This window comes from Cladophialophora bantiana, assembly GCF_000835475.1.
Source record: "Cladophialophora bantiana CBS 173.52 unplaced genomic scaffold supercont1.3, whole genome shotgun sequence".
Taxonomy (NCBI): Eukaryota; Fungi; Ascomycota; class Eurotiomycetes; order Chaetothyriales; family Herpotrichiellaceae; genus Cladophialophora; species Cladophialophora bantiana.
Genome location: NW_015971577.1, coordinates 138,033 through 155,417, shown reverse-complemented (window position 1 = coordinate 155,417; position 17,385 = coordinate 138,033). Strand labels below are relative to the sequence as shown.

General features: G+C 51.2%; 9 protein-coding genes across 9 annotated transcripts; 4 read left to right on the top strand and 5 right to left on the bottom strand.

Moving 5' to 3' along the window:
• Positions 1 to 280: 280 nt before the first annotated feature.
• Positions 281 to 1,652, bottom strand: Z519_01962 (uncharacterized protein; the record flags this gene model as incomplete). Its single annotated transcript, XM_016759719.1, has 2 exons — positions 281 to 1,516; positions 1,566 to 1,652. The coding sequence occupies 2 exons, from the start codon at positions 1,650 to 1,652 to the stop codon at positions 281 to 283; spliced, it is 1,323 nt and encodes a 440-aa protein (XP_016623240.1).
• Positions 1,653 to 2,849: 1,197 nt separating this feature from the next.
• Positions 2,850 to 4,432, top strand: Z519_01961 (uncharacterized protein; the record flags this gene model as incomplete). The annotated part of the gene is made up of 2 exons (XM_016759718.1): positions 2,850 to 2,993; positions 3,044 to 4,432. The coding sequence occupies 2 exons, from the start codon at positions 2,850 to 2,852 to the stop codon at positions 4,430 to 4,432; spliced, it is 1,533 nt and encodes a 510-aa protein (XP_016623239.1).
• An 818-nt stretch (positions 4,433 to 5,250) lies between these two features.
• On the bottom strand, positions 5,251 to 5,833 carry Z519_01960 (60S ribosomal protein L11; the record flags this gene model as incomplete). Its single annotated transcript, XM_016759717.1, has 2 exons — positions 5,251 to 5,627; positions 5,683 to 5,833. The coding sequence occupies 2 exons, from the start codon at positions 5,831 to 5,833 to the stop codon at positions 5,251 to 5,253; spliced, it is 528 nt and encodes a 175-aa protein (XP_016623238.1).
• A 608-nt stretch (positions 5,834 to 6,441) lies between these two features.
• On the top strand, positions 6,442 to 7,189 carry Z519_01959 (uncharacterized protein; the record flags this gene model as incomplete). Its single annotated transcript, XM_016759716.1, has 2 exons — positions 6,442 to 6,489; positions 6,578 to 7,189. The coding sequence occupies 2 exons, from the start codon at positions 6,442 to 6,444 to the stop codon at positions 7,187 to 7,189; spliced, it is 660 nt and encodes a 219-aa protein (XP_016623237.1).
• A 1,100-nt stretch (positions 7,190 to 8,289) lies between these two features.
• Z519_01958 (uncharacterized protein) lies at positions 8,290 to 10,463 on the bottom strand (the record flags this gene model as incomplete). The annotated part of the gene is made up of 6 exons (XM_016759715.1): positions 8,290 to 8,931; positions 9,034 to 9,372; positions 9,436 to 9,924; positions 9,977 to 10,082; positions 10,148 to 10,360; positions 10,408 to 10,463. The coding sequence occupies 6 exons, from the start codon at positions 10,461 to 10,463 to the stop codon at positions 8,290 to 8,292; spliced, it is 1,845 nt and encodes a 614-aa protein (XP_016623236.1).
• A 1,269-nt stretch (positions 10,464 to 11,732) lies between these two features.
• Z519_01957 (uncharacterized protein) lies at positions 11,733 to 12,463 on the top strand (the record flags this gene model as incomplete). The annotated part of the gene is made up of 2 exons (XM_016759714.1): positions 11,733 to 11,915; positions 11,972 to 12,463. 2 exons carry the CDS (start codon positions 11,733 to 11,735, stop codon positions 12,461 to 12,463), a joined length of 675 nt encoding a protein of 224 aa, XP_016623235.1.
• A 157-nt stretch (positions 12,464 to 12,620) lies between these two features.
• Z519_01956 (uncharacterized protein) lies at positions 12,621 to 13,169 on the bottom strand (the record flags this gene model as incomplete). The annotated part of the gene is made up of 2 exons (XM_016759713.1): positions 12,621 to 12,783; positions 12,835 to 13,169. The coding sequence occupies 2 exons, from the start codon at positions 13,167 to 13,169 to the stop codon at positions 12,621 to 12,623; spliced, it is 498 nt and encodes a 165-aa protein (XP_016623234.1).
• Positions 13,170 to 13,900: 731 nt separating this feature from the next.
• On the top strand, positions 13,901 to 15,196 carry Z519_01955 (uncharacterized protein; the record flags this gene model as incomplete). The annotated part of the gene is made up of 1 exon (XM_016759712.1): positions 13,901 to 15,196. One exon carries the CDS (start codon positions 13,901 to 13,903, stop codon positions 15,194 to 15,196), a length of 1,296 nt encoding a protein of 431 aa, XP_016623233.1.
• A 396-nt stretch (positions 15,197 to 15,592) lies between these two features.
• Positions 15,593 to 16,820, bottom strand: Z519_01954 (branched-chain amino acid aminotransferase; the record flags this gene model as incomplete). Its single annotated transcript, XM_016759711.1, has 2 exons — positions 15,593 to 16,695; positions 16,784 to 16,820. The coding sequence occupies 2 exons, from the start codon at positions 16,818 to 16,820 to the stop codon at positions 15,593 to 15,595; spliced, it is 1,140 nt and encodes a 379-aa protein (XP_016623232.1).
• Between the last annotated feature and the right edge of the window lie 565 nt (positions 16,821 to 17,385).

Here is a 17,385-nt window from a genome sequence, read left to right as displayed (position 1 = left end):
TATCCTCTGCGTCAGGGTCTCGCAGTGCATCGTTTCCCCGGTCAATTTGTTAAGTGAATCTTTGGGTACGGTGCTTTGAGGACTTCTATTCGTCGAAATGAAGATTTGCACAGTCTAGGCTTTTCCAATCCCAGCAAGTAACGATGGAAGCAGAACAACGATCCTTAAACACATTCGCACAGCATAGTCTTGCAAGACATGGCTTTCTCATCATCAGTCTCATGTGCAATACATCCGCAAACCCCCCTCTGTACCGCCGTCAATATCGGGAGCACGACGCTCATACCCCACTCTCTTGCTCCTTCATTCCCTCTTCTACATCTCTCAGCTGATCCAGATTGACCCGACACTCTTCCATCTTCTTGGACCAGTTGAACAAGTCCTGGCTCGCAGCGGAATGTTTCTTGCTGTTCGAGGGCGCCTCAATGGCATCGTACTTCTCCCAGGCCTGGGCATGCTTGCGTTTTGCCTCTTCGAATTGGTCCATCAAAAGTTTCTTGACATTAGCAAGGGCATGCCAGGGGTTGATCTTGGGGCGTAAGGTGGGTTCCTCTAGCATTGCATCCTTCATGAGCTGAGTGATTTGAGCTGTGAAATCGGTCTTCTCAGCAGCAAGGGCGGAGGTGGAGCGTGTGGCGTACTTAATTTGTCTGGGTTTTCTTTCTGTGAGACGCTGACAGACAGTACAATTGTCAATGTGCTCGGGGTCGCCGTGACGATGCAGAACGCTTTGAGCCTCTTGTGACACTTGGATTCTTGCTGATCTCGGGGGCTGGCTCACCGTAATATCGGGCAGGATGTACGCTGAGGTCATATTTTCATCATGAGACGGGCGGCGCCGACGGCGTGAGGTGTTTGACGCTGCGGTAGTCTCTTCAATGACACTGTTTTCGGTGTCATTAACAGTCGGTCGTTGGTAGGATTGAGTCTTGCTCTTAGCAGTGGCGTCCGACTTGCTCGGCCGCATTTCGGACACCGGGGACATTGGTCTGTTAATAACCCCGGACAGAACTCGGGCGTCGTCGGAGTTTGTGGTCTTTGGGGCTTCTTTCGTGTCCGCCGACGTTTCTTTCGTCGAAGTTCTTCGGATAGGAGATCTTTGGGGAGATGACATGGATCTGCTGATGTCGAACAACTCTTCCTCGACGCGTGACGCCGCCCTACTCTTCTTTGCTGGGGTGTTTTGCTTCTTGGAAGCAGCACGGAGCAATCTAAGCTCAAGCAGCGCATCGTCGCGCTCGCGAGTAAGGGAGTTGATGGTCTGCATAGCTTCGTTGAGATCGCGTTGGAGAGTGCGCAAGGACGCGACAATCTGTTTCTCGTCGGCGGGGACAGTGTAGTGAATTTGGACATTTGGTAGAGAACCATGGTCTGCCACGATCTGAGAAGTATTGGGGATATTTAGCATGAAAGACTGGCTGGGGTTCTGGGACTTGGACGACACAGCTCTACTGAAGCGAGTCGACTTCTTGACACGGTCGAACTGTGGAGAGGTTGAACCGGGAGTGTACATGACCTGAACAATGATCAGTTTGTGCCGAGGAAGTGTCGTGGAGATCATCTACCTGGTAGTCGCCAATGAAAGCCTCACGAGAATGGATGCTACTGTAATTTGTATTCATTGTGCCGTGGTCGAACCTCGAAGGAGCCATGGCCGGTTCCGTAGGATGGTTGACGGTATGATATCGGGGGCAATCGAAGATAGTGTTGAGGGAATCAAAGTCATAGAGAGCAAACAAGCCATGTGCCTCAAGGTTTGTGTTTGTTATGGTATTTCTGGAAAGGGAAAGGACGGAGCAGCCAAAACAGGCAACAAATCCGTTGCATTAGCGCTTGGCATTCGCAAGGCTGACTCACAGACTTCGAGCCTCTCAGCCTTGCCACTACTGCTGCCGAGTTGACTGCACTCTGATACCTCGCCATCTTTCTTTGTTGACATGTGCTCCTGAGTAGATATTCCCCATGCGCTCTCCGTTGTGGATTTTGCTCTCCCTAAAACCCGCGCCCTTTCTGTACGCATACGAGGCACTCAGTATGCGATTGCGGGGAAGGTGGCCTCGGAGTGAGATGATCCATTCAGGCTGACTCAATCTCGAATCATTTAAGCGAGACTCGGTACGAGACTGACCTTCAGATCCACGAAGCAGCCTCGGACGTCTTGAAGAAGGTTCCCGGGAGCAACAACTCTGGTCTCTCATCATGCGGGACTATGTGCAGGCGTTCTATGTATAAATTTCTTTTGCACGCGAGCCAAACCCAAATGGATGGCGGATTACGCGAACAGACGAAGCGGGCACACTAGGGCGGGTCCTGGCTGAGTGTCTCAGCATCTTTTAGCCCTCAGAGGCCCTGGCGAGCCACCGCCAACCGCCTATCGCACCTACCACAACCTACCACAGACCCTGCTTGGAAGCCTAGCCAATCCGCCGCTCCCTACCGAGTATGCCCTGCCACTTTGTGTCCGCCGCTGGCGGCTGACGGCATGCACTCCCTGCACCATAGCACCTGTTTCTGCAAACTCGAAAGGTTCCTCGAGGCCAACCACTGCCCGTGCTGAGAAACGCCAATCCATCTTACCACACTTTGTATGGTGCATACGTATGCTCAAGACTACTGTCTCTGTTCTAAAGTACTTGCCGTGCATTGTTACCTCCCGCGTATCACTACTCAAGAGCCTGCCTATGGGAACATTCTCCGTTTGACAGCTTGTACGAAGCTATTGTATCTCCCGAACCTGTCTCATCTTTTTCGCATTCCAACCTTCACCAACTTGATCAAATGTTCTGGTAGCGAAGCCTCAACGCTTACGTCCGCGAGATCCAACTTTTCCCCCATCGATAATCAGGGCCATGGCGGTCAGTTCACCTATACAGCCACTAGAGAAACGCAGCATACATGTAAATCGATTATCTTCGAGGCAAGGGCCGCCGAAAGATGGCGATGGCGGCAATGGCGGAGGGGGGGGGATGGGTGGTAGTGCTGTGATCGTTGGTGTAAGTATTCTACAAGTTCTTACCGCAGGAACACTTTCTGACGGCTTCAGGTCATTGCCGGCGTCGTACTCTTCATCACCGCTTGCGTGGTCTTTTACACAATGCTGCGGAGATGGAGGGTTCAAGGCAAGAAGCCCAAATATATTCCCACAAAATTTTTGAAGAGCAAATGGCAGACCTGGCAACCCGGTGGAAAATACAAGGCCGTCCGCAACCGAGACCTTTCGTCCACGAGCACAGCGTACAACGGGAACGAGATTGACGCTGGAGCGGGAACTGGTGCAGGAGTCGACCGCAACACCAGTGTGCGCAGTGTTATCACACTTCCGGCGTACTCAAGGACACCAAAGGACACAGAACAAGTAATTGGACGAGAAGGCGAAAGAGGTGGCATGGACACGGTAGTGGAGTTCCCGGAGACAGCGGAAGAGGAAGAAACCCGTCGCGAAGACCAAATGGAGTCCTTATATCAGATTCGATTGGCACGCCGCCGTGAGATTGCAGAACGAGAAGAACGGCGGCGGGAGCGAAGGGAAGCTCGTGAGAGAGGAGATACGGCTCGATTAGAGCAGCTGAGGCGGGAATCACGCCAACGTGCAAACGAGAGTACTACTTCCCTCAACGGCGGCGTGAGTGTATCTGCAGCTACCTTGATTGCCGAGCATCAGTCTCGCGGACGAGAACGAAGAGTATCGAGTGTTGCATATGCTTCACTGGGGGAGGTCCGACATGACGGTACAAGGATTCGAGCAAATAGCAATGACTCGGAGCGAGGTGGCCTCTTGAGTGGAGCAGCCCCCATGGGCGAAAATGATGGACGGCCCCGTCTCCTATCGGATGCTACATCGACGCACAGCCGCGGGCGTTCAATCAGCGCAGTGAGTGTATCAACTATGGGCTCCGATGTGGAACCTCAACCGACCCCAGGCTCAACCATTCCTGACGACAGCAATCGACGGCAAAGTGACGAGCCCCAAAGCGGTGGCACATCCAATTCTTCTCCTACTGCCAACAGATTTACGCCCGATGAAAGTACTGGATCAGAAGACATTGGGGAATCACGGATGCCACAACCTCCAGACATTGATGATACCAGTCGACCACCCGACTACGAGTTCTTGGACTGGGGCGATGCTCCCTCGTATGAGGCGGCGATCGCTCGTCGCGCAGCAAGCAATGCCAGTCGTGCTGCGGGCATCCCGACTAGAGCTCCCACGGACGCGAGCGTTCCTCCTCAGTTGCCACAGCTCAATCTTCCTAGGATTAGTGTTTCTGGGGCTACAGAGCCTAATACGCCTGTGTCGCCAGTAGTGCAGCCGGCTTCTGCTTCCGATACTGGGGACATGCCAGTCTCGCCTGTGGCAACGACGAGCATTAATACAGTGGTCGAAAGCACGACGACAGAAACCAACTCCAACCCTACGACTCATACAAATTGAGTTTTCTATACACGATACTGAAGGTGATTTGTGATTTGGTGTCCTCGGACGGATGTGGGTATGGAGCTGGTCCTGGAAAACGTGAGCATGAAATTTATGACGGGGATGTCTCAGTCGGAATATGTAACGCAATGCATCAAAGCACGGCGCTGGGGTATGTCTTAACTATTTGAGTCGGAGACGTCGGAGAGCCACAATTCAGCCGTTGTGATCCGTTTTGAACAATATTACTCCTACAGTCTTGTGACTTGATATAGCACTAAATCTCTTTTCCTCCTTCACCTAAGACCTGCCCAATAAGCTTCTGTCTCTGCTCGTTCATAGCAGCAACCATGTACTACAGCCTGATAATCATAAGCCATGCTAAGTTGATAAGGACATCGTGTTTGCCGAAGGAAACGGCATCATCGTGTGAGGTTAGCTATACCACTTGAGGCGCGGTTTAAAGTAGACAGAGGTAGTTACAACGGTGTTGAAGTACAGTTAAGGCGAAGATGAAATTGGTGAATTCTCTTTCTATTCCGGTGATGCTATGGGTAAGGTCAAATGAACCACCATAGTGTAAAAAGTGGTTCGGAGTCTCGTCTCTGCCGCTGACTTGATCTGGTTTGGATTTTACTGATTCAACTTTTTGTTCGAATCAGTTTCTCGAAGCGAGACGACAAGAAGAGTCGCCCCCGACCCCGTGCTCTCTTGTGGGAAAGTGTCGATGACGACACAGACGATGCTATCCTCGCTGGCGAAAGCGACAGCTCCGCCTCGTTTGACTGTTCTTCTGGTCTTTTGTCGGCGCCCAACATCCATTCCTCCGGCTTCATCTATCGCACAATGCCCTCAAATCTCGTCTTGAACCACTTGATCGCATCATCCTTAGAGACTTGATGGCTGCGTCCCACCTTGCTCTTGCAGCGTCTTCTTCTGGCAACTCTCGCTCCGGGTCTGCCCATGCAGCAGTAGAAGTCCATCCCGTAAATCCCAATTGCCGGATCATACTTGATCCCCAAATCGATGTGCTCAGAGATACCGAACCCGAAGTTTCCGGTCTCGCTAAAGTTCTTCTTCCGTAGTTCGTATTCCTTGACTTTCAAGCCGCGTTCGAGGATTTCCTCGGCTTTGGGGCCACGGACGGTGACATGGACTGCTATCTTTTCGTTGCGACGGATGCCAAAAGAGCGGACAGTGTAACGAGCTTTGCCTGTACAAACTTGTCAGAACAAGGAGAACAGTTCAAGCGAGAATTTTGGGCGTACTGTAGACGGGAGTTTGACCCGACAGTTGTTCCAACACCTTTGCTGCACGAGTGAGACGATCACCAGACTCGCCAACCGAAATGTTCAGCACCAGCTTGTCGATGCGCAGCTCCCGCATGGGGTTTGAGCTCTTGTCGTTGCCTTCCGCCATTTTGTCAGAAAATGGAGGTGTTAACGATTGCGACAGAGTACAAGTTTGGAGAGGTTTTGTGGTGCTGGAAATTGAGAAAAAGCCAATTGACGGACTATTCGAAATTCTGGTGGTGCGTCCGGAATGTGGCTTGGCGCTGCCAAGAAGTTGAAAATCTAACTAGACTAGATTCGGAGCTTCCGCAACCACTTTTCTATGAGTATGCTAAAGTCTCGCGACCAGATCAGTTACAGGAACCACACCAGGAACACTACCAGTTCGGGCCTGCCTCGCTTCCTCCTTTCAATAAGCGCTGCAGCCATCGTCTGGCAGGCGCAGTTGAGCCGCGGCTCTAAACTTCGCACGAACCTATTTTTTGGGCACAAGCAAACCAGCATTTTACATCGGTGGTGGGAAGAAGGTTAAGTCGCATTCGTGCGCACATTCGGGCAAGATGGCGAACAAGCAGGGGAAGATGGTAAAGTTTGATAATATTATCTCTGCTTTCAGCCATAGGGCTAACTCGTCTCTAGCAAAACCTGGTATTCTTGGACCATTCCGCCTGCGACGTTCAATGACAACACTTTCTGACTAGAGTGAACCAGATCAACTACCGCATGCGCGTAACTATGAACGATGGTCGTCAAATGACCGGCCAAATGCTTGCATTCGACAAAGTCAGTTCTGCCATGACCCCTCCATCAGCCTTCGTTGAATCCCCTAGCAAAACTGATCCTATCGCTAACCTCCCTTCTTGTGTGACAGCACATGAACCTCGTACTCGCCGACACCGAAGAATTCCGCAAGGTCAAACGCAAGCAGGCCAAATCTTCTGCGCCAGCAGCCCCAGGCTCTGCAGCTGCAGCTACCTCCGTCGAGACCGAAGAGAAACGAACCTTGGGCCTTGTGATTCTTAGGGGAACGAATATTGTGAGCTGTTCGGTTGAAGGGCCTCCCCCATCCGATCCGAGTGCCAGGTTAGGACAATCTATTCCAGGAGGGGCACCCACAACTCTCCAGGCTGGTACAGGTATCTCCAGACCAGCTGGCAGGGGTCTTCCTGTCGGCCTAGGCGGTCCTGTTGCAGGCGTTGGTATGGGTGGTCCGCCTCCCTTGGGAGGGCCACCAGGAGGTTTCGGATTCCCTCCTCAACCGCCGGGAGGATTCCCGGGCGGAGTGCCACCACCTGGGTTCTCTGGGGCTGGAAGAGGAGGGCCACCTGGACCACCTGGAGGACCATTCCCGGGTTTTGGAGGACCACCTCCTGGATTTGGAGGGCCACCTGGAGGACCCCCAGGAGGTATGCCCCCAGGATTTCAAGGCGGACCACCGGGCCAGGGACGAGGGTTCCCGCCTCCTGGGTTTGGAGGAAGGTAAAGGTGGGTATGCAACTGAGCGTAGGAGGCGACCAATTTCAATTTCGTACCTGTGCATGGGCAGACCGAAATGGGAAAATATGATCACAATGCTGGGTCAAGGAACATGGACAGAAAATATGAAGAGCGGTGAAGATTACCTCTGCTCTGGCGCATTCTACAACAAAGGCAGCAAATTCAGAATTATCGACGGCTGCCTGGTTTCGTTTACCACACATGTTGCTTTTGGCAGCACGTTCGGGTAGACTGTTGTTGGGATTAAGCGAGTGGACCCTTGACATGGCGACCGAACTCGAAACCAGAAGACCAAAGGCCACAGTCAACAAAGGATAGTTGACGGTAACCGTCAACTGGAAAGGAGACGAGGCGAATCCTGTGGCGAAACACTCGATCTGCAATCACAACTATGCCTCGGGCTCTACAGCAGCAAACAGGCCGCAATGAAGGGGAGAAGGGCAAATGTCCCGTTGTAGCCCCCAAGAAAGGAAAGTCAGACGCTTCACAGATGAAGCAGTGAAATGACAAACAAAAACAAAAACATCTTCAGCCCTGATTATGTTAGGTTTGTCTAAGCTGTATCCTTCACCAGGCAAACGAATGATACTTTGAGAGACATAATCATGTAGTCTTGGCCTCCTCTTCCATCCAATGGCGTGCGCATATTGCACCGTCTAGTTACCGGTTGAATTCCCAGTCCCTTGCTTTCTGCAAGTTCGGCTCCCACCAACCTCTTGAATTTTCCCCTTCAACTCTCTGACGGCCTTTTGCTCGTCGTCCGCTGTCTCTGTCGTATCTTGATCCCTGACATCTGTCACCCCGTGCTTCGTAGCCTTTCAAAGCCTTTTCATACAAACTCACGGCATCTTCCTTCCTCTCCATGGCTCAATATATGTCCGCTAGATCCAATGTCGCTTTCAAAGTGGAAGGATGCTGTGCTCCAAGCACCTTCTCAAACCCCTCAACGGCTTCCTTTTGCACTTCAATGGCGTCCTGGAAACGGCCAAGGGGGAGGTATACACAAGATAGGAAATCCAGTGTGTTGTAGCCCTCGACTTCCCCGTCGATGCCCAGTCTTCCAAACCCTGAAATGGCTTTACTCGCTCATGTTAACGCCTCCTGATAGCGACTTGCGCGATAAAATAGTGAAGTAATCCTCCAGACATTCATGAGAGGATCAAGGTGATTGGAGCCGAGATTTGCTGTCTGCATTTCTAGAACCCGCTTATAGGTTTCAATGGCGGGGAGCAACCTGCCTTGCATCTCTTGCACGTTGCAGATACACATAAGGGCACCGAGTTGCTGTTCATCATCGCCGCAGTGGAGAAGCTCCTCAAGGAAAGAGAGCGCCAGTTCGTTATTGTAGAGTTTCGTGTAACAGGCTGCAACCTGAGAGATGCAGAAGCGGCGCAGGTTCCAAAAGTCCTCCTCTTTGCGAGATGTGTTGTCAATAGCTTCAAGGACGGCCATGTAGAGGTTGAGTGCTTCCTGGTACCAGTGCTGTTCTAGATGCACGTCGGCAAATTTGCACAGAATTGACAACGACTTCAGGTTGTCCTTGTTGAGACGTCGCTGTAGCAAGTCAAGTGTTTTCTGATACTCTCGAGCGGAGTCTAAATGACGATTACTCTGCAGGTACAAGTCGCTCATTTCGTCAAACACCCTCTCCATGAGCCAACGGTCGTCTCCCAGCCTGGCTTTGCATTCGTCCATCTTCTTCTGATAGAGCTCCAAGGACTCATCCAGCTAGCTTGTCGAGAATAAATCAGTGCCATCCTTCTCATCGTCGCAAGGCGTTCTTCGGGAGTTGCCTTATCCTCCATGGCTAGGATGATGGGGGCCAAACACTTTAGTATGTCCGGCGACCACCTCTTGAAACCAACCTATAGCATTTTGGTGCTGGTCATTGTTCGCAAATGCCATGGCAAGCTCGCACATCTTTACGAGTGCGTCTGGGTGTGTCCTTCCCAGTGCTGCACTCAAGTCTTCCAGCTGTTTGCGACATCTCCTGATCAACTCGACATCGCTCTTGCCTAGAAGAAAGCTATCCTCATCTTCAAACTCCAGTTGGTTGTCTAGAGGGGTTTCCGCTTCAGCGACAATTAGACCCCGCTGCTCTCTACGAATCGCTTGAACTGCAGCATATGCTTGTTTCACGAGGCCCTCACCTCCTCTTACCGTTGCTGCCTAATCTATAACAGCATTATATTCGGACAAAGCGTCATCGATGTCTCTCTGAGACCATTTCACCTTTGCAATGTGCAGGCGAATAGAAAGAGCAGGAAGTGACTGAGCACTGTTCAGCGATTCATACGCTGAGAGGACAGCGTAACATTCTTTTGCAGCTCCGTCATGTTGACCCAATGGTTGTTGCATTCTTGCCACTTTTGTTGCGGCTGCGAGAGTTGATGGATGGCGATGACCGAAGGTGGAATTTCGCATTCGACCTTCAAGGGAAGTCAGATAGCAAGCCAGCGCCTCTGACCATTCGAATTGGATCTCGTGCACCTGGGCAATGATCTCCAAAATATTGAGTGAGGTCGGATGGGTAAGGCCTAAATCTGTTTCTCGTGCTGTCAGCGCCTCAAGGAAATGTTGAAGAGCATCTTCAAAGAGACCAGCATCTCGATAAGCTTTGCCCAAAGCAAGAGCGGCTGCATCTATTTCAAGACTGGTAAGACCCCTGGCGGCAGTCTCTGCTATCGACAATGACGCTATGAGAGAGTTTAGATTCTGATCCTGAGCTTGTGTAAGACCTTAAGCAACTTGAGATGTCTTTGACGAAGCGTACCGTTTGTATGCCGGTTGAATGCTTTACCCGGAAGATGCTTTCAGGAGCAAAGGAATCCTCTTTTCTTGCAGCGGAGGAGGTGGTAGAACTGAGGAAGGGTTTGTTGCTATAGATCCATTTCTTGAGTGACTTGGGTTGGTCCGCGCGTCGATGGCGGAATCCGTAACAGACAAAGCATCAGCGTCTGGAGCAATTGACTGCTTTCCACACTCTACAGATTCGTCTGTTATATTGATTGTATCTGTGATTGGAGATAAGCTGGCCTCCCGCAGCTTGGTCAAGGCTTCTTCAAGCTGAGAATTGATATTGTATATCTGTGCTTTGATTTCTGCAGTCTCTGCTCTGATCTCATCGGTGACGGTCCTTATATTTGCAATCTCTGACCTGATTGCAGTAGCTTCGGCTCTGATTACGGCGGAAGCATATTATACAGAACTGCGAAACATAACGGACCTAATGAATGAATCAAACACTGAGGACAATGCATCGCGTCGAGCCTGCAGACGGAGCAAGAGGATTTGAGTGGATTTCTCGTTCCACTGATACCGTGTGTGAAGACGCAGCGTACGCCATCCCCCCTGGGGGTTGGAATCCCTCGATTCTCTGATGTAATTCTTTCAACGTTTTATGCGTATCTGCAACAACATCAAGTGCCTGCTGGCATAGGTGTTCCTTCCCTTCAAACCGGTCTGGCTGAGAGGCGAGCGCTTTTCAACCGCTCGATGGCATCGAATGTATGTCTGAACTCTGTTGATAAATTCTCAATGCCCGCAGGGACGTCCGAAGAGGAAATAGACGAGACTGCACGTGTTATTAAAACCGCAGTCTTTGCTATAGTAGAAGATGTCATGAGGCTGAAAAGTTGCACAATCCTAAGGCAAAGATCGAAACGGTCAGAGACACTGGATCCATGACTCAGTTGATGCCATTTGTCACAGGGCAACGAGAGAATTGTGTATGCTAGGCACCAGAATTGAACTTTTGCCAAGGGGGGGGCAAAGCGAGTAAACAGACGGCAGAGCTTCAAAACCAGTTCTCGAGCGTGGTCTCCGTCAGCTGAGGGACCTACCAGTCAGGATCATGTTAGACTTTCATGGGCGCTCCCCTTGTCCGCCCCATGCAGTCTCAGCTTAGTTGGCTGTGTTCTTGAACGAGGAAAGCCTAGTGAGCCTCCATAACCGCCTGCATGCAGAAGAGCCAAGGGGGAAGTGGCGTGTGGAGCCGCACAGCCTCTCCACGACGGCTCTTGCTCAAAAGGTCTTATTCTCACAGGGCTGCATTGGGTTATTGGGCATGACATCCCATTTACGAGTCGAGGCAGACTCAACTGATAAGCGCAACGGCGTCAGTCGGCCCTTGTATTGCTATCGAACTAATGAGAGACCATCAAACCACGCGGCCTGGAGGGGGCGAGGTGTCAATATTGACTTCGGCATCTCGTAGAGGGTCTGGGCAACGGCGACGGGAATACCTCGTAGCAAATGCCCGTTCAGATTTTCGTGGTCGAAAAGTTTTTCGTACTCTTGTTGCAGCCGCTGGTACACTGAGTCCTTGTATGGCAGGAACTGGGAGCTTAGAAGTCGAAGCGCGACCAGAAATGCACTTCGATATGTATGCGTTGCCGTACAACTCACCCTTGGCAAGTTTGACTGACCGCAAACTATTTCTCCTCGACACGGCGAGGCTGCGACTTTGCGCAGATAGGAGAGGGCGAAACGTACTCCGTATTGAGCGACTTCTTCGTAATACACGCGAAATGCCTCCCCCAATGAAGCGCCGGCGAACAGAGCCCACTGTTGTTGAAGAAATTACCTTTGACCCGACAGCGCGTCGTGAATTTCTAACCGGGTTCCACAAACGCAAGTTGCAGAAGGCGAAGCAGGCACAAGAGGCTGCTGAACGGAGAGCAAGAGTGGAAAGAGTCGAGCAGCGGAAGAGAGTAAGGATCCCCTAATCAAGCTGTACAAAATTTGTTGGCGCTGACAATCCTACCAGCTGCGGGAACAGAGAATGGCAGAGCTCGAAAGACACGTCCAGGAAGTTAACGCCATATTGAGGTCGCTGTCTGATTCAGATGAGGGGGAGGGGAAAGAGGATGGTGTGGAAGAGAACTCAGAAGAAGAATGGAGCGGGATCTCGGACTCGGAGCCCACTCCCCTCAATCAAGAGACAGAATATATCGACGAAGAGAAGTACACAACAGTGACAGTCGAGGCGATGAATATTTCGAGAGAAGGTCTGTTCAAGGCAGAGCAGGAGCCGAACAAGGATGGCGAGGAAGAGAGAGGAGAGATCGGCACAGGGTTAGAAGATGGTCTGTCAGGGAAGCAAAAGCGCCGATGGACAAGAGACCGTCCAAAGGACACAAAAAGGCGCAAGAAGAGGAATTTCAGATACGAGAGTAAGGCAGAAAGGAAAGAGGCACGCGGAAAAGAGAAAGCCAAAAACCGAAAACAGGCTCAAGAACGACGGGGTGATGGACGATAATGCTATTCTGGATTCTCATTCAAGACTTTCAACGCTCGCCTTTGGGTGTGCCCTTTATCAAATGCCCATGGTATCGTAGGTATGGTCGTGGTCTATGCAGTGTGCTTAACTGTGCACTTGCCAAACACAATGGCCAACACCAGGTATCTCGTCCAATTTAGATATTGCCCATGCTTTGCTCCAACTCCTGCAGTTCCTTCTGCAGATCCGCATGCTTCTTGGCCATTTCCTCGTACTTGTTTTCCCACTCATCGCGCGCCTGCTCCAGCGCTTGAACTTTGCGCTCGAAGTGACCAGCTTTGACATCAGTCTGACGAAGCCTGGCACGGAACTGTTAGCAGGAATCATCTGTCAAACCAGGTCACGCATACTTCTCGTTGGTCTCTCTCAAGGTCTTGTCAGCCTGCTCAGCTTCTTCCTCGAGAACTTGGAGTTTTCGCTGAAGAGACTCAGTCTCGCTGCTATGTTGTGCAGACTCGCCGGCAAGAGCCTTTGCCTCTTTGATGCCTTGCTCGAGTTTCTCAACTTCAGCCTCGAGGAGTTGGTTGCGGTGGTTGAGGGACGTGATCTCTTGTTCTTTCTGGAGGTTATCTTGTTCGAGAGCCTTGACTTTCTGCTTGAGCTCCTCTGCTTTGGCCGCGTTCTCATCTGCCTCGATGCGGAGAGAGTTCATTTTCTGCTGGAAATTAGCGAATACCGTCGCCATGATGGGCGGGTCGAGGATGGTGATTGACGAGTGAGGAGGATGCGGGATTAATTAGGTACGGGAGTGAGGAATGAAGAATGGTTCGCCTTATTGGGAACACGAGTGCAATAGCCAAGTAGAAGTGTGATTGATCGACTGTGTTCTGGGAGAACGCAGTTCCGAGTGAATTGTTTGGTGCCTGGCAGGAGGACGAGGGGAAGGTTGCAGGTGCAGACGTGATAGGGACGTACCTCCTTGATTCGGTCCATGGTGAATCTTTCCAAAGGCTAGGGGTTGCCGATGTCGACTTCTGGTAGAAAATTAGATAGAAAATTAAATAGGAGCGAGTAATTACGAGTTGGCTGATGGTATAGATAAATGATACTTGTTCATAGGAAGGCTCAACTGGCGGTCACTGCTGCATTCGCTAGGAGTCAGCTGCGGGATAGAGGGGAAGTCATCGGTGATCAAGCCAATGGCATTCGGTGCCTAATGGCGAGGCTTCGTGAGCTTGGGGCATCGCCGTTTGCGTTTTAGGCCGGTTTCAGGTTCTAACGGCTCAATTGAGCAGCGTTGGCACCGCCAGGAGCATCCCGGAACACGTTGCTGGGGGCAACCGCGTCAACAATTCGACCCCTGTGTCTGCGCTTCTGGCAACTCAGGCAATCTCCAACAACTCGACAGCACTAGAGTGTGACCACAAATGATCTTCAAGACTACCTGGACTATTCGATAAACATTCCGTGCCAGCAATGGCAAACATATTAGTCGCACGAGACCAAGAGAACCTCATCCACGCCCAGCAGACCACAGCAGCAGGGAAGTCAATGAACCAAAGCGCGCGGCCCCTGCATCCAAAGACACCCGGAAACTTGAAGACTCCTTTTCGACCAGCCAAAAATGATGAAAATCTACCCGTCATTTTCACCGGACAGAAGGCTGTGGGTAGAGAGGGACCGAGCAAATTAGACAGGAGTACATTTGTTACACCCTTGGTTCCGCGCAATCGAGCACCTCTTGGAATAAAGACAACCAACGTGAAGGCTTTCCAGACACCTGCACCCCTCCCTCTGACAACAAAGGGGCCTGGAACCATCCCAAAGCACTTCACAGCTCGTCGATCGGGCAGGTCTAAGATCGCAAGTGCTCCTTCTAAACCAGTCGATGGCGACTTTCTGGTAAAGAGAGCCGCGGAGGAACAAGAACCAGATTTTGGATATGCACCTCCTCCACCAACTGAGCTACCAGATCCTCCGATTGAGTTCAACGAAGATTCACTACTTACCGAAGAGCTGCAAGCCAGCTATGGAGTGGTCTATCCGTATAACTCGCCCAAAGACGAGAACGGAATGTCACTGCGTCTCAAAAAGGAAGAGGAAGAGTGGCAGCGTTTCGATACAGAACGTGTTAAAAAAAGTCTCGAGAACATGGGCGAGCTTGTATTTCCAACACTCGCTAAGCTCAACGCACAGGTCGACAAGATGATCGCAGCAGGACCAAAGAAGAAACGGCCTGAACTCTCAAGGGTCGACACCATGCAAGCGAAGTCAGCCGTTGCTGCTCTCTCTGATTCGCAGGTGTATCTGCCTGCAGCTACAAGAAAAACTACTCAAGCGTCGGAGCAGAAGAAGAAAGGAATTCTTCTTGTCACGAAACCCAAACCGTCGACTCTCCCGCAGCGCTCGTCATTATCCCGTCCAGCTCATGCCGCCGTGTCCAAAAACACAATTGGGTTTCCCAAAGCAAAGAAGGCTCCTTCTATCATCCCTAGAAGTGCGGAAACCGAGAGAAGCGGAATTGCCACAGCTTCCAAGCCCATCAAGATCGCCCAAGCGTCGATCCACCCACGCGACTTTCGTGATTTGTATGGCTCACCGCCCGAAGACAGTGATATGTGGTTCAGACTCAAGCAATACGAGTTGCTAGAGCAGGACATTGCGCAGGAGAGGGCCGATGATCTCTCCGATGACCTGTTCGAAACTGACTTCTTCCCTTTTGGAAACGCAAAGCTGGACGATGAAGATTTTCAGTTACCTACGCCTGAATGAATTAGATGCTCTATTGGTCCTTGTTGTGGGAGTAGGGTTTCCTTTGCGCAGAATGTTTTATGATATTCGACGATTCATGATATTGATACCCACCCTGGAATAGACATTTTCAAGGCGTTGGAATGGTCAGCGTGCAGGAGTCTACTTGTGGACAGCGCCAGCCCAGCAGGATGGAACAACCCTTTGACATTATGGATGAAGACTGCATGAGCCCCATTCTGTACAGGGAGCGCCTTTAGAGCTATTTAATGTTTTGGGGCAGGCTTTTGTTGCTTAGGCAAACGCAGTTCTACTGCGCCTCATTCCTCTATCTGTCCGAATCTCTCGGTTCCCTTGACATTGTGGTTCATAATCACCCTTGAGCACCAGCCAGAGACGCTCTCACCGTGTCTCGCCTCACGGTAAGTCATCCACACCGCCGTGAACGCCGCCATTCGTGGCCGAATGAGCAAACTCCTTGGACGGCTCCGTAACTTTCATATTCCACGCGAACTGATCCTTTACCTTGCCCATTTGGATACCCTTCAACGTGCTCAACAGCTGCGCGCAGACCGGCCCCGGATCAAGCTTCTCGTTGACCGGATATTCGAACCTATCTCCCTTGGATTTCATTGTGATGCTTTTGATGGGCACCAAACTTGCCGCGGTACCGGCGGCCATGATTTCGATAAACTGAGGAAGTTCGCTGTAGTCAATCCGGCGTTTCTCGACGCTGTAGCCGAGGATGTCTTTGGCGATTTGGCAGGCAGATTCCGACGTTACGGACTTGATGACATTCTTGGAGTCGGGCACCACAATCGTCGTCTTGTCGCCGTCTTTCCGCACGCCCAAGAATCCCGAGGTGGAGAACTCGTCGATCTCGGAGCGTGTCTTGCTGTCCAAATGCAAGGTGATGCCATACCCTTGAGATCGTGCCTTTTCGCTGTGCCGCAACACGGGCGCGTAGTTACCGCCCACTTTTGCACTGCCCGTTCCCTCCGGCGCCGCACGGTCAAAGTCTTCCAAGATCAAGGCGTCCACGGCATGCACACCGTGGTAGACGCCTGTCGGCATCACAAATACGACAAAAGTATATTCGTCTGGTGGATTCAGTCCCAGTTGCGCACTAGAGCCGAACAATAATGGACGGATATACATGGCAGCACCGGTCTCATGAGGGGGGACAAATTCGGCGTTCATGCTCACAGCCAAATTCACACATTCCAGGAAATGTTCCACGGGCACAGGGGGGATAGAGATGAACTCGGCAGAACGTTGCATGCGTAGAGCATTCTGATCTGGACGGAAGATGGTGATGGATCCATCTGGTTGTCGGAAGGCCTTCATGCCCTCATAGCACTGGACACCGTAGTTGAGGCCGGGGGCCATGCCATGGATTGAAAGGTGAGGAGAAGTCACGAAACGTGGTTTACTCCATTGTGGTGTAGGAGAGGAATAGCGGAAGGTGGATTCAACATGTCCGTTAACTTCGCGAACTTTGAAGCCGACGTTGCTCCAGTCTAAACCATATCGTTAGTAGCAGAGTCTCTACATAGAAGTTCTTGAACTGATTCGTGCCCAGGAAAGGAGGGAGTGAAAGAAACATACCAATTGTGCTCACTGGTGGAGGAGGGAAGGGAGCCATTTGATGCTCTGGGTGCTCTTTTGTCCCTTTTGCGCTTGTGGCTCGCTCAATTGCAATCTAAGTCAACTAGAACTCACTGTATCAGTTCTAGAATGTGCACAAATGCTAATACCCCGTATTGGAGGTGGGAAGTGTGTAGATTTCGGAGGGCAGAGTCACAAATATGAGTCGGCACGAGGCTCTCTTGAATAAAAGTAAGAGAAAAAAAATCTTTTCCCACCCGGTAGGATCCCGAACTTGGGGTCACAAATTCCAAGACCGTAAGCAGATGTCCGTAAGTCTTTCTGTCTGGTGTTGTGGCAATTGAATAGCGGAGTACTATTGTATTGTGCCAGCTCAAGCAGGAGTGGTGCCGTGGGACGAGCGTTGCACTCTTCTAACTTCTTTTCCACTGTCAGGCGAGCGAGATCGGAGCACGTCTTGCAATAATACTGTGTACCTCGTACATGATAATCGATGCTGCTTTAAACTGCGGCGCAAGGTGGCTGAACCCTGAACCCCGGATTTTCCGAGCTTCTCAAGGAATGAGGCCAAATATCGGGTACCAAGTGCGTGTTGCTCCTCC